This window comes from Cynocephalus volans, chromosome 3 (assembly GCF_027409185.1).
Source record: "Cynocephalus volans isolate mCynVol1 chromosome 3, mCynVol1.pri, whole genome shotgun sequence".
Lineage (NCBI taxonomy): Eukaryota > Metazoa > Chordata > Mammalia > Dermoptera > Cynocephalidae > Cynocephalus > Cynocephalus volans.
The window spans coordinates 121,258,114-121,273,705 of record NC_084462.1 but is presented as its reverse complement, the minus strand read 5'-3'; the positions used below and the strand labels follow the sequence as shown (position 1 = coordinate 121,273,705).

At 36.3% G+C, this 15,592-nt stretch overlaps 1 protein-coding gene across 1 annotated transcript in view; it reads left to right on the top strand.

Annotated features, from left to right (window-relative positions):
• The window catches only part of SLC25A21 (solute carrier family 25 member 21), a 200,205-nt gene that overhangs the window by 44,870 nt on the left and 139,743 nt on the right, over window positions 1-15,592 (top strand). Inside the window, exon 3 of the mRNA XM_063090119.1 lies at window positions 11,855-11,938. Within this exon, the coding sequence (XP_062946189.1) occupies window positions 11,855-11,938 (84 nt within the window). The remainder of the gene's footprint in view (window positions 1-11,854; window positions 11,939-15,592) is intronic.

Below are 15,592 nucleotides of genomic sequence, written 5' to 3'. Positions count from 1 at the left end.
GAGAGGATACTGGTGCAAGTGGAGGCTGCCTGGCTCCTCCCTCCGCTCAGAACAGCCCCTTCTCAGGGAAAGTTCAAACTCAGCCAGAGGCCACTTATCTCAGAACCTCAACTCTCTGGCACAGAACTGAGAAACAAAACACATGCAAAAATGGTCTGTGAGCAGCCAGAATAGATGTTGCAAAGGCCAGACACTAATGTTCATGGCCTTGATTCATCATATAGCCCCTCAGGCCCTCCCTAAGAGCCACAATCAAGCTGAGTTCTCTGGTCCTTAGCCTACTGCTTATTTTAAGTGGTAAATTAAAGAACACAGGAGATACGCAGGTGAGAAAGATTGGGAGGAGGGGAGGGGAGGGGAACAAGGAGCAGGGCTTAGAGGCGGACACGGTGATGTGCAAGACACAATAACCCATTGCCTAGTAATAAGGGACAAAATAGAAAAAAACTATATGGGGAAAACAAAGACCCAGACAAGCACTGTGAGGCCATTAGTGCAGGGGCTGGCCAGCCCAAGCCTTGCTAAGTCAGAGGGATCCCTGTGTAACAGCACAGGAGGGTAATTCCCATTCAGAAGGTTCCCATTGACCCTGAAAGTGCTACATTGGGTTCCTTGTGTGCTCTTAAAGAGGCAAGCAAGAATTTAACAAATCTGGGGAAACTTGCCTATTATTAATGTTTTAATGCTACATGTTTGTTTTCTATTAGAATGCAAACTTCTGTAAGAGGGTCTGCATCATAGGTAGGCAGAGTTTAACACCTAGGTGTCTGGTACAGAGTAGGCACTCAATGAATGTTTGCTGGCTTGAATTATCTGTAAATTTCACTGTTTGGAAACACTTTTTTGCTCTTTTCCCCTCAGTAGCAAGGTGTTACTTGTGAAGGGAGAGACTGAAACTCCAAATGTTTAAGTCTAATCTTCCAACTTAGATTTCATGGAGATTAGTGGAATGAGGGAAGTTGCACTTGACACAACCAGAACTCACCCAGCAAAAGTCTGAAGAAGGAGATTTAACCCTTATGTATTCACTGTAGGTTTCTCACTTGGGTCCCATTTTAAATGTATGTCTTTTGTTTAGTTTTTAATATTTTGAGGAACCTAGGTTTCCCAAGACACCAAATTATCTAGATCTTAATTCACAGAAGGTAATTATTTCTTAAAATGCAGTTACATTTATGTAAAAGCTGCTAGTTGGAGTAAGGTCAGCATTTTATAAAATTACATGACTTGAACTGTCTTGTAGTGTTTGCTACCTGTCAAGCTACCTGCCTATAATACTGCCAAAAATTTTTGTTGTCCTTTTTAAGCATTAAGTTAATGAGTGAAGCATATATTCCTGTACAAGTTCTGTGGACAAATTAAGCCTACACCTGGGTGGGATTAATTCATACATTTCTACTGTTGCCAGTGTTCTAAGTGATTGTTAATTGTTTTTAACATGTTATTTGATGATAATGATGAAACTGCACCTTTCCAGTGGGACTCTTTTGAGTGTGTCTTCATGATGTAATGGAATATTATTATTAAAAGCACTTAGGAGGCAAGGAGGGAGAGATGAGAGAGGAGGGGGCAGAGAGAGAAAGAGAGAGAGAGAGAGAGAGAGAGAGAGAGAGAGTTACAGAGCTCATTAGTTGATATTGGCCGTGACAATGTTCCCCAGACACACAATAGGCACTTTAACAAGGAAATACATAAATCCCATGGAATAGATGCTAGATAAATATAGAAAGATCTTTTGTTGTTGTTATTGTCCAGAATGTATTGATCCAGTTGGCTACAAAGAGAGGGCTGAAAGGGTCCACATGATGTCTTTTGCTTTTCAAATAAAACTGCATCTAAATCCTTCTACAAAGATGTCCATTCCTTTTTATTGTGAGAAGATCTGTCTCCATCCACAGTCTACACCCTTGTCATGGGGGAAGCAAATTAGTGGAACACAGCGTCTTGGAAAGCTGGCTGTCCCCAGCACAGTTAATTGAGGGATGATTTTTTTAGGGTTCCAGAGATAAACTTTTGTGTCAGTTGGGTGATGTACAAGCAATTAACTTTTTACTAATGACAAAGCTTGGTTTCACAGAAGCAATTTTACCGGTCCTTCACTGAACTAGAGATAGGTTTATAGTACAACTGTGAGACTCCAAGAAAACCTGCTTTTTCTAGCCTGATGCCTTTCCAGCTCTAAGTTGATACTTTTTCTTTTCCAAATGATTTTAACCCTACAAATATAAGGAAATTGTGAAACTAAGAGGCACCCTGAGAAGAGATTATATGTGTAAAAATGCTCTCAAAGTTGCAAATGATATATAAGTAATCAATATGATTACCATTTTTTTGTCATTTTGGGGTCCTATCCACCTACAATATGCTTTTGAAAACCGTATCTTCATTTGAAACTTGTAACAACTGATCCAAGTCATGGTAACATATGAGGTAAATCCTGATATAAAAATAAAAAGTTCCCTTATTTTTCCTCAACTATAATAAGCATAAGCATATTTCTTCCTTATTAGCCAAGTTTATTATCTCCATTCCCCAAATTTCTTTCTAGCATAAGCATTTGTGTTTATGAATGCAAAGAAACTACCCAGTCTTTTCATCTTTTTTTTGTTTGATATTATTGAAAAGCATCCTTTCAGTGCTAAATAAACCATACAATAGGCACATTTGATTGCTTAAAATAAAATGGAATAGTGTATTAGAGACTCCATGTTCCCTAACATTCCCCCTCGCTGGGACCCTGGCTCATGTTCTCTGCTGCATAATTAGCTTCTGAAAAGTGGCTCAGTTCCCAGGACCAGTAAGAAGTTTCCGGCAGATCTGACTACATTTGAATTCCCTGTTCTGGAAATCTTTTATGGACGCTGGAAACCAAGACCTTCGGTCTCAGCCTGAGCAATGAGCTGAAGTTGAGCAGGTAAGAATGGTGATGTGTGAGAATGGAGGCGGCGGATGCCAGAAAACTCGTGGACCCCAGCGGGTAGGTGGGGAAGATCAGAGAGAGAAAGAGCATAGCTAACTCTTTTTTGGAGAAGGGGGTCAAGTCTCTTAAAACTGTAATTATCTTGGGAATGTGGGAAAACGAGGATACTTGTCACGACTATGGTAATTTTATTTTATTTTTCCTTTTTAATTCATTTTTCTTAATTAGCCCTTCGTAACTATGTATTTATGGAGTACAATATGATATTTGGATACATTCATGCTGTGTGCAATGATCCTATCAGGGCACTTATTGCATGCATCACTCCAAACATTTGCCACCTCTTTGTGTTGAGAACATTCAACATCATTCCAACTAGATACATAGTGCTTTGTTGGTAATTGTAATGTTTGATTGCTAAAATTGATGTAACCCTCTTTATTCTCATTACCTTGATAATGGGTTTTATTTCCAATCTTCAATCCATCTTTCCCTCATTTCCCACGTACAAGTTTGTTTCATGCTAACTAACCACCGTCATGGCCAGCCTAGGTCAGTGCACTTGGGAGAATGTAGGTAGATACTTGCGGGTGTGAGGCCATCTGTTGCCATTAGTATGCATGTGTATACATGTGTATATTCAAAGAGTGGCAGCACTATAATCAGATATTAAGCATAGTTTTATGATGTGACATGTATTTTGCAAAACAAAATGATTGAAAGTCATGCTAGTTAAGCTTTTGTTTAATTGAGACCAGTTTATGCTTGGAGCATTTTAATTATACAGCCATGTTAATTAGCCTATTTTATTACTTGTGGTTTAACATTATTAGATTTAGGTTGTAATCTCTAATGATTATTTTGCCTCTGACTTGTTAACTAGCATATTGTCATTAAAATAAATTTTAGAATTATGTTGTCAGTGTACTTAGTTATTATCCCATAAGTAACATAAACAACAGAAAGAACTTGTGCCAGATGGTAGAATAAACTCGCTTATCACCATTCATTTTGCAATGTCAAATTTTACATAGATTCTAAATACTAGAAACACCATATGCCCTGTAATTGTGTAGCATGTACAAAACTAGACCTATTTCACCACATTAATGAGGAACAAGTAAGTAAACGTTTATTGTAACAAAATATGTGGTTGGCAAAATGATGAATCATTTATAGGATATTTAAGTGTACTGTTAAAGTGTGAATTGTAAAATGTACAGTCGCAGAATATCACCCTTTAAATCTCCTTGGTTTATGAAAGGAACTGCAATTAGATGTGTCTAGGATCACAGGAAATTACTTAAAGTATATTCAGGCTATCAGGGTTGATCTGATATTTCAGAGAGATAATATTTTTGAGGTTCTGTTAAAAAACATGTTCAAAATGACATGGCACAGAAGATTTTCCTTGCTTTTATGGTCTTGCCAAGATGTTGTTACCTTATCTGTAGCAATTATCTAGACTGACTGAGCACTCCAGGTTACATATTTCTCCAAATTATAAACTGTTTTATAATAACAGAGAAATTTATTGGTCTTCTTTACAGTATCATAAATACTAAGCCAAGGCATAGCCCAGCCCACCTACACCTAATAAAGACTTACAGACTTTAAACCGGCAAATAACATCTTAATTTTTACCAGGTATAGATTCCTATTTCTTTTATAAAGAGACTCTCATAGGAAAATGACTAAGCAACAATTAGGAAAAGTATCTTTCTTTCCCCGAATTTTTAGAATAATTTGATAAGTAGCCAAATGTGTATGAGTACAGCTTCTGATCATTGCTTGGGCAGAGACAAACTCCGCTTCCCTGGTGGACTTGCTAGCATTATTTTAGAGTGTTAATTGATGCCAGACCTAGATTATGAACCCAGCAAGCAAAGGCAATGCTTAAATTGAAGGTGAACCAAGTTCCTAGAATCTCTATTTAACACATATACGCTACCTTGCTTTATGGTTAGTTACTAACATTTCCCTGCTCCCCAATTGTTTGTTCCCTTCTGGAGGGCAAGACCTGTGTGTCATTCATCTTTGGGTACCCAAAACTCTTAATCTTGCCTCTTGCACAGATGGGGACCTCCGTAAATGTTGAGACAGAAATTTGTCTAGTACTGTAAACCACACCTTTCCAACATGATCAGAGGCCTCTTGAGCTATATCAGTGCTAAGGCAATGTTATGTGGGTTATTATTAAATTTAATCTGAAGTAAAACAAAATACCTACAGCTGACTTTTTAGAAGATTTATCATTCACACTCACCGAGAACTTAAAATTGGAACAGTAAAGCTATGGTCATAGAGAAATGTTAAAAGGAAAGCTTTCCCCTAAGCACTTTGCTGAAGTAAACTGAAGGAATAATCTCTTCAAAATCAGCAGCCTCATCTCCACACCATCTGACATAGTATTTATATAGCGATAATAAATGCAGAGGCCCCAGTGGTTATCCTTTCTGCAGAAAGATAGTGTTTCTTCTCTTGTAAGGTGATTTATCAGAGTATGGGAAACAAACATCCATAATAAGAATTTTTCTAAGGATCTGCTTTCTAAGGCCTTTTCCCAAAGTTGGTGAGATAGGTGTGTACAACTGAATTTCCAAACCTCAGACATGTTTTTGCGTGTTTGGTCTGAATTTGGCCATACTCAATCAACTGGTAAGAAAGCAAACATACTTTGTAAGAGCAACATCTTATTTCAGTAAGATAGGCTAATTACAGTGAATTAGAATCTTTATTTAATCTTCCTACAGCTATCCTTTTAATGTGTTCTGTAATTGCAAACCTTTAGTCTGTTAATCTCTGATTCATTAGTGTGCTTCTTAAGTGTTTATTAAGGAGCACGTGTAATATTCTAGCAATTACTAATAATCTTTGTTCATAGCATGTTTACAAAGATCTCTGCAGGGAGTTTCATTAGGTTCATCACCACTTAGTATCAGTGTACAACTCTTATTAGCAGACTCCCATGGGTATAAAATACGGAATTTGGGGCTTTATAAAACAGAACGAAATGTCCTTTCTCTCTTATGAATAACAAACTCAAACATGACGTCTGTGTGTTGCTCACCCTCCAAAATCAAACTATCCTCTAATGTCTGCTGTCCCATTTCACTGTTGAGTAGACAGAGAGGGATTAATTTACTAATCTCACCAGTTTATGCTATAAATTGATGGTAACACTGGAGTTATAGCTGGTAGCTCCCAGTCTGTGTCTCAGTTCCCCAAAGTGCCTCACCTTCTTTGGCACTAAGTTGAAAGTATTATGTAGACTAGAGATTGTGGTGGCATAAAATGCCACTGAAGGGAAAAAAAGTGCCACTTAAAGCTGTCTTTGGTGGACAGAGTCCAGTACATTCCCACCGTAAACAAAACCCAATCTTCCTACCTCCTCTTTGGTAGCTGAAAACCCTTTAACAGAAGACAGGTTTTGACAGACAGCACATCGGAGTGTAAATTACAATAAGGATAAATGATTGATGTGAATACTTTTCCAAGAGGAGGGTGGAATGGGGGGAGGTGGGAGAGAGCACAGAACACTACTGAACTAAGAAATAGTTCAAAGGTGATGCCAGAAATAAGATTCATGTTTCTCACTGATTTGCTTAGAATTGGTGGCAGTGCCAAAAGGGTGGCTTGGAATGGCTTTTACGCCCCCCCAAATCTCCATCAGTTCCCTTCCCCAAAACACCCCAAATAATCATATGATCTGACTAAAAAGCAGAGTGTGTGCTATGTATGCAGTGTAGTTTCAGGACAAATCTCATCACCTATCCCAACCTGACACTTTGCAGCTCATTAGCTGCCCTTTGCATAAGTATATGAATATATAAGTTATATATACATATGCATATATGAGGGTACTTCAAAAAGTTCATGGAAAGATTCATATCATCTTTTAATTCTATTTTTCCATGAACTTTTTGAAGTACATTCGTATATGCATACATATACATATATATCCTGAAGACCCCACGACCCAGAATAAACCCCATCAGTATTTTTTAGGAGGAAGACGATAGATGTAAAATTACTTTGGAAATAAAGGCATGCATCAATTTGAGATTTTGGAATTTTCAAATTCCTTTGTCCTAAGGCTTTTTAGGCAGCAAAGCCATTTTATTTCTATAGATATATACTTCTTATGGCCATATCTTAAGAAGTACTCAGACAAGCTGACGTGTCATATCTAACTGTGCTGAGAATCAACAATAAACTAGTTTAAAATTTGGTATCACTGAGCACACAATGAAATGAGTGGGAAATGCTGAAGTCATGATTCTCGCAAATTTAGGTAAAAATGTTTTAGTGAGTGAGAATGTATTTACTTAAAAAAAAATATGCTTGTGCATTTGTTTGTGCATGTTGAAAAGCTCTTCCTTGTCCTGGTGGTTACCACAGTAACTCGCTTAATATTTATGGTGTGGTGAATGACAGGGCCTGTTCCTCCCATTTGTTAAGTGTGTGCGGTCCTGTGCTCGCGGACACTGTGACAGACTGGATCGCTGGCTCCTTTGCAATGTAGCCTGGGTTTTGACCCACACTCTTTTCCCTGTGTTTGATTCTGACCAGATATTAGGCACTGAGTTTTTCTTGAATGTTATTGTCCAGTTCTTCAGTTTGGCAGCAAGTTTTCATTCTAATAAAGGAATTTACTTAGATGGAGATTCCAGATGTGTCTAAGCTGCTTTTATTAGGACAATGGAGAGGTCCAACCTTTTCTTCTAAGTATAATCAAGACTGGTGTGGCTTTTCCTTTATAATTTTACAAAGAATTATATTACGTAACTGGAAAATTGTCTCCCTGAGCATAGAATTTGTTAGCACAGAATGCAGTTTGGAAAATGCTGATGTAAAACTTCAGTCCAGGAGAAAAACCTTTTAAGTTACTGAAATATAGTGGGGAGGAAGAAGGAAATTGCTGTTTTACATGATTAACCAAAATGCACTATAATTATATCAACTTGAAACAGATTCCTTAGAAGAACTGATAACTCTGTGATCAGAAGAAGTTGTGTGTAGTGGAACTAAACACTGCATGTCCTTTCTCTGCAAAGTGTAGACATGCCGTACGTGAGATGCACAGCAGAGACACTGTACTTCCTTGGCCTGTTTAATGGCACCTCTAGCTGCTTCAGCATAGTGAAGAATGGAGGGGAGGCTCTACCCAGGCATCAGTATTCACCATGCCTGCCCATCTTTTCGCATTGCTCATCCAGCCCAGCTTGTGAACTCTCCCTATGTAATGTTATTTTGATGTGGCCTCTCCTGTTTGTAATTAACACAGCATCACTCATCAGACAGTCAGCTTCTAAATGAAGCATTCCTCAAAGATTCCACTGACTGTCCTGTTGTCTGTTCTAAAATGGATGGATAAAATTGAGTCACAGATATTTAGCCCAAAGATATCCTTCCCTTGTTTTCCCTCTTCCTTTCAATGTCTCCGCAAAGTACTATTTTCTGTCAGCCGTATTCTGCCCATAGATAGAAGATTATCCCTAAGACTGATACTAATGTTTATTTGGTATCTATAAGACACATTGGTTGGCATCTGATACTCCAAAACAATATTCCTAAATGTTATTCCTTGTGTATGGTAATGATCTATTTGCATATCTCCTTTATTTAACTATAAGCTTCTAAAGGCAGACCTATATCTTATTTCTTTGTAACCCCCAAATAGTGGAGTACGTAATACATAGTAGTGTTCAAGAACTCTTATTAACTGAATCAATAATTGATTGGAAATATTATTTGTTGGATTCTGAAAAAAGACAGAAATTGCAACTAGTGCTTTATGCCTAGACTTCCAATAGCCAGGTTAGAAAACTAGTTACTTATGAAGTAACTGTTCCCTGTATTCATGTTTGTTTAAGCTGACAGAAAACCCGCCTGGGTATTACCCAAGTGTGTAGACATCATAGACAAAGCTGACATCATAGACAAAGTATCTAACCCTGGCAGAAAAACGGAGGTTAGGGTTGATTTTCTAGTCATTGGGATGTGCTTGCTCTGGTCTATCTGCTGACCTTTTACAGTCACATCTAGGACCAGGATCACACAACTATGAGACGGCCATCCAGAGGTAGCTGAAGTGCTTGGCTGAGGAACAGAAAAAGATCAAATGCTGTATACTGGGCTTTGACTTTATGTCCTGAGTACCCCCCTCTAACTGGCTTGGTCTCCACCTGCCCTGAGCAACCAAGCATGTGCAGCAAGCAGAGCACTGTACCGTCTTCCTGAGGGAAACACGGGATGGGCTGCTATGGTGGAGGGTCTTTTTTCTCGTTTCCCCTTTAGAGAGGACAGCTTTTCCTCACTGGCCTTTTTTTTCTATCATTTTCCCACCTGGAATACTTCCTCCTGGTTTACCCTCTCTGCATCTCTGAATCCCTTGAGGACCTGCTCAAATCCCTTCTCCTTCCTGAAGTCCTTCCTGACCTGCCACAGAAAGCAGTAATTGCTCCTCTATGAACACCTGGAAAGCCTGGGGCCGGTGCTACTTGACATATTGGATATTTTCCCTTATGTCGCTAATTATTTTTCTCATATTTCTTTCTTGTGCTTCTTGAAAGTGGAGATAATGCCCTGAGTTTTTGTAAAACCTGTAGCATCTAATATATGGCACATATTAAGAAAATACTTAATAATTTGGGAAGAAAGCATCTAGCAAAGAATTTACTGTGGTAAATGAACTTAATGAAAGATTATTATAGATATCATCTATGCTCATGTAATACTCTTATTATAAATAATTTTCTAAAAAGAACAGTTGGGGAAGAATCTTGGATTTCCCAACTAGACATAAGAAAATGTTTCATAATCAGCACTGAATATGTTACAAATATGCAAATACAGAGATGGAGATTCTTATTTGAACTAGGGAAGGAATATTTTGGAAATCCCTCTATATGTTTCAAAGTTATTTGTTGTATAAACCTACATATAGTTCTCCTATTGTATTATTTTGTGCATAGTATTAATTCGTTTATATTCAAATTACCAAGTTATCTCATTTACATGCTATGTTCCAAAGACACCCAAACATGGTACATCTACCTGACCATCAAATCTTGTTCTTGATTCCAGATAGTCTTCCAGGCCAGCAGTTACAGATACACCAAATGCACTCCTAGGCCCAAAACAGTTTGGTACTGGTCCGTGGGCTTCTGATAGGCTTTACACGATTTAAATTTAAGGGATATAGTTTTTGTTCAGAAACTAACATTCTAAAACTGTTCATGCCAATATAGCTGTAAAAATAACCCAAAAAATTGTTAAAAGATGACTATGACATTTTACACTTTGGCAGTAGTAGGTATAGGGTTGTGGAATATATAGGTTGTGAAGAGGATCAAAAGGAGAACATGTTGAATGTATCATCAAAAAGCATTTAAAGAGCAAAAAGGCTTACCCAGCAAACTCGCCTCTTCCCTTACATTTCTGTTGCTTTCATTCACATGCTGGCATCATTCTCTCCCACCCAGACTGTTGTGTTGCCTTCATGATTGTTCTCTGCTCCATACCGTCATTCTAATCCATCCAATCAGTCAATAAATATTTCTTTAAGGATTTATAAGTGCCACGAACTCTGCTGGAAGCCTCAACTCCCACATTTCTGAACAGATACTCTCCTGCCCAGTCACACTTAGCAAGTTTCCACTTTGCAATATCAAGTGTAATTCCAGCCTCACTTTCTAATCTTAACATACACTCACTGCAATCATATGCCCAACTGCCTCAATCAAAGCAATATAGTCACTCTTCTCTATGATGTGTTTGTTTTCATCATAATTCCCCGGGGCTTAGAAGTATAAAATACATTATTCTTAAAGATAGAGGTTGTGTTCATTTCATAAAGCCAACAATCTAAGAAAAGCATCTTGAACTAGATAACATTAGAGGTGTTTTTGAAAAGTTAAAACAAAACAAACAAACAAACAAACAAAAAAAACAGGTCAAATTGAAGGGAATCATAGAATGAAGAAGGGCCTTGACTCAGAATTGGGACAAAGAGGTAAGCCACAAGGAGAAGGCAGCCTAGAGAAGCCAGAGAATGGAGAACAACCGGAGTGTGGGAGAAATAAGAGTACTTATCATATATCTCTCTAGAAACAAACCCCAGTGCAATTACAAAATGAAAAGTTAAGACTCTTGTACTGGGATTTCCACATTTGGAAAGTTAAGAGTTCTGAGATGCATGATATAGCCAAAAAGAAGAAAAAAGAGTTTAGCTTTCAAAAATGGGACACATTTTTATTGAGCATCAACTATATGCATAGCACTGTACTTCTGCTAAGATTCAGGTAGCCTCAGCTACCTGCGATGACCAGCCCTGTCCCATTGAAAAGTGGTGATAGTGAGCTGTGTAGTAAAACAGCCCCTATATAATAACCCCACTCTTGCTCCAAGTGCAGGCTCCTGTCTGACAGAATAAATTCCAAATTCATAATCAGGATCAAAGTTAGGCCATATTAGCTGCTCTGTATTTTTAACCTTTGTGTTTAATTACCATCAGGGAACACTAATTAAAATAAGTAGCTCTATCTTATATCTTATATCTATCTCTTATCTTATATGCATCTCCAGATTTCTGAATTATACATTAAAACATATATATAACATCTCTGTATGCTTTTCACAAAAGAAAAAATGTATAAATGCCTCAGGATGCATCTGCCTGGCTAAGAAACAGATGAAGAAAAGATTTTTCTATAGTTTCTATTAGAGTACAGAGAAATACAGATATTATAACCTTAAAGTCTAAAAAAATAAGATAAAGATTATATAAGGCAAATAAATCATTAAAATTGATAGAAAAGACCACAATATTTTAATCTCAAAAAACTGAGTTTCTAAGACTTTAAATTAAAAAAAAAAAAACTTTGGCAAAATTCTTAACTTGGATTTTGTTTTGTTTGTTTTTGTTTCTAGGTTCCAGATTCAGAGATGTGCCACTGATCCAAATAGTTATAAAAGCTTAGGAGACAGCTTTCGAGTGATTTTCCGAACAGAAGGGTATGTATGGTTCTTCAAATACAGACTCTGTGTTGATATATGCTTTTTGATATATTTCTACTTAACATGTTTTCTCATTTTGAATGGTTTATTTTCCTAGGCTTATTATAGAAAAATATTTAAAAGGATGCCTTCCTACTTTGTTTTGTTTTTCCTGATAATATGATTGAAAACTGAATATGTATTTAATGTGTATAATGTGATAATGTATATAATTACCGCCCCCCCAAAAGGATATTAAGAATCAGTTTAATTACCAGAGCACAATTTCTAGTTTATGCCATTAAGGCTTTTTAAAGTTCTCATAACTGAGGCTATCTAAACTTAACAGTTCTTTATTTTGGTACTTAAATATAATGCCCAAATGTATTACTCTTTGCACTGTGGTTTATGAATATGTAATCAGAGCAGATCTGTGTCAAAAATTGATGCAACAAAGTCATTATCTTATTTATTAGATGATCAGATATAGAATATTTTGTTTACCTAAGCTAAAATTGTCTTTGATTTGTAGATTCAGTTAAAGACTATCCAGTATAATTTTCCAAAGAATATTATATTTCCTTTTGAAAGTTGTTTTCATAACAAAACTGGCTGAAAATTATAATTATTCAAAAATGTAACAGTAATAAGAATAACTAGTATATATTTAGCCTCTATTATATACTAGGAATTCTCTTTACAACTCTGTGAGGCAGGTTCTGTTAGGATCCATTCCAACTGTATAGATAAACAAGCCAAGACTCAGAGAAGTTAGTCATTTTCACATATCTGGTAAATAGTGAAGCTGGGACTCAAATTTAGGTCTGCTTGACCCAAAGCTCATGCTCTTAACTGCTGCAGTTAACTACCTCTTTTGCCAGATTATACTATAAATCCTATTCTGTTAATCATTTATTTCAGTTAAATATATGTCATGGATATCTCTCCATGCCAGTATATATTTCTAAAGAGCAGCATAGTAGTTAAGTATCTATATACTGCAGTTTATTAAATTAATCTCTTTGGTAGACCTTTAAGTTGTTTCTGGATTTTTGCTATTATAAACAATAGTGCAAATCAATATTCTTATACTATTTTTGCGCATTTGTGTGTGGATATATATATTCATATATATTATATATTACATATTTATATTTTAATATATATTTAAATATTTTACATATTTACATATTTTTTATATATTTCTATAAAAGCAGTTGGTAGCTATGGACTTACAGTATTGAATGATATGCACATTTTGTATTGTAACTGTTGACAAATTACCTTCTATAAAGTATGTCTTGATTTTATACCCTTAGTATTTTAGATTTCCCATATCTCCATACCCTCTCAAACACTGGACAATATCAATCATTATTTAGTACATTTGTCACTGATCTGCATCTCCTGTTTACCATCTGACAGGCAAAAAAATAAAACTGTCTTAATTGTATTCTTTTGATTGTTCGTAGGATTGAGTATACTGTTACATCATTAGGTGTCATTTCTTTCATAAATTGCCTATTTGTGTCCTTTACCCATTTCTCCTAGGTTAGAATTTTTTTATTGATTTGTAGGAGTTTAGTATATATAATAGATGCTAATCCTTTGACTATTATGTAGATCATAAACATTTTTTCTAACTTCTGGTATTTATTTTACATTTAACTCTTTAATCCATCTGAAAATTTTTATTTTTTCCTTGTTTCAGTTTGTTTATCCTTTTGTTTAAATTTTATTTTATTTTATTTTACTTCTCAAAATGAATTGTACTTGATTTTCATGCCCCTTTACCTGTTCCTCTTCCCCCCCCCACCCCCCATCGTATCTGTGCACTTGGCTTAAATAGGTCAAGGAATATTTGTGGTTATTCTTTCTTATTCCCCCACCCTTTATTTATTTGTGTGTTTATTTATTTATTAATTTTTAGCTCCCACAAATAAGTGAGAACATGTGGCATTTTTTTTTCTGTGCCTGACTTGTTTCACTTATATGATTTTCTCTAAGTCCATCCATGTTGTTGAGAATGGTGGTATTTCATTCTTTTTTATAGCAGAGTAGTAATCCATTGTGTAGATTTAGCACAGTTTCCTTATCCACTCATCAGATGATGGACATTTGGTCTGGTTCCAGTTTTTGGCTATTGTATATAGAGCTGCAATAAACATTGGAGTACAGGTATCCCTTTGACATGGTGATTTCCATTCCTCTGGGTATATTCCCAGCAGTAAAATCGCTGGGTCATATGGTAGATCTATCTGTAATTGTTTGAGGAACCTCCATACCATTTTCCATAAAGGCTGCACCATTTTGCAGCCCCACCAACAGTGGATGAGACTTCCTTTTTCTCCACAACCTCTCCAGCACTTATTGTTCTCAGTCTTTTGGATGTTAGCTATCCTAACTGGAGTGAGATGGTATCTCAGAGTGGTTTTGATTTGTATTTCCCAGATGTTGAGTGATATTGAGCACTTTTTCATGTGTCTGTTGGCCATTCATATATCTTCCTTTGCGTAATGTCTGTTCAGCTCCTTTACACATTTTTAATTGGGTTATTTTTTTTGTTGTTGTAAAGTTGTTTGAGTTTCTTGTATATTCTGGATATTAATCCTTTGTCAGATGTATATATTGCAAATATTTTCTCCCACTCTGTTGGTTGTTTTTTCACTCTGTTGGTTGTTTTTTCACTCTGTTGATTTTTTCTTTTGCTGTGTAGAAGGTTTTTAGTTTGATATAATCCCATTTGTTTACTTTACTTTTAGTTGCCTGTGCTTTTTGGGTCCTATTCATGAATTCTGTACCCACTCCTACTTCCTGGAGTGTTTCCCCTATGTTTTCTTTTAGGAGTTTTATTGTTTCAGGGTATATACTTCATTCTTTAATCCATTTTGAGTTGATTTTGGTATATGGTGAAAGATACAGGTCTAGTTTTATTCTACTACATATGATTATCCAGTTTTCCCAGCACCATTTGTTCAACAGGCAGTCTCTTCCCCAGTATGTAGATTTGCTGCCTTTGTCAAAGATCAGATGGCTATCGGCATATGGATTAATTTCTGGGTTCTCTATTCTGTTCCATTGATCTGTGTGTCTGTTTTTATGACAGTACCATGCTGTTTTGGTTATTATAGCTTTGTAATATAGTTTAAAGTCAGGTAGTATTATGCCTCTAGCTTTATTTTTTTGCTCAGGATTGCTTTGGCTATGCGTGGTCTTTTGTTGTTCCATATAAATGTCTGGATAGCTTTTTCCATCTCAGAGAAAAATGTCATTGGAATTTTGATGGGGATTGCACTGAATTTGATGATCACTTTGGCTAATATGGACATTTTCACAATGTTAATTCTTCCAATCCAAGAGCATGGGATACCTTTGCATCTTCTTGTGTCCTCTTTAATTTCTCTGAACAGTGGTTTGTAGTTCTCTTTGCAGAGATTTTTCACATCCTTGGTCAGCTTTATTCCTAAATGTTTTATTTTTTGGTGGCTATTGTAAATGGGCTAGCTTTCTTGATTTCTTTTTCTGCATGTTCACTGATGGAGTATAGAAATGCTACTGATTTTTGTGTGTCGATTTTGTATCCTGCAACTTTGCTGAAATCGTTTATCAACTCTAGGAGTATTTTTTATGGAAGTTTTAGGCTGTTCAATATATAGGATCATATCATCTGCA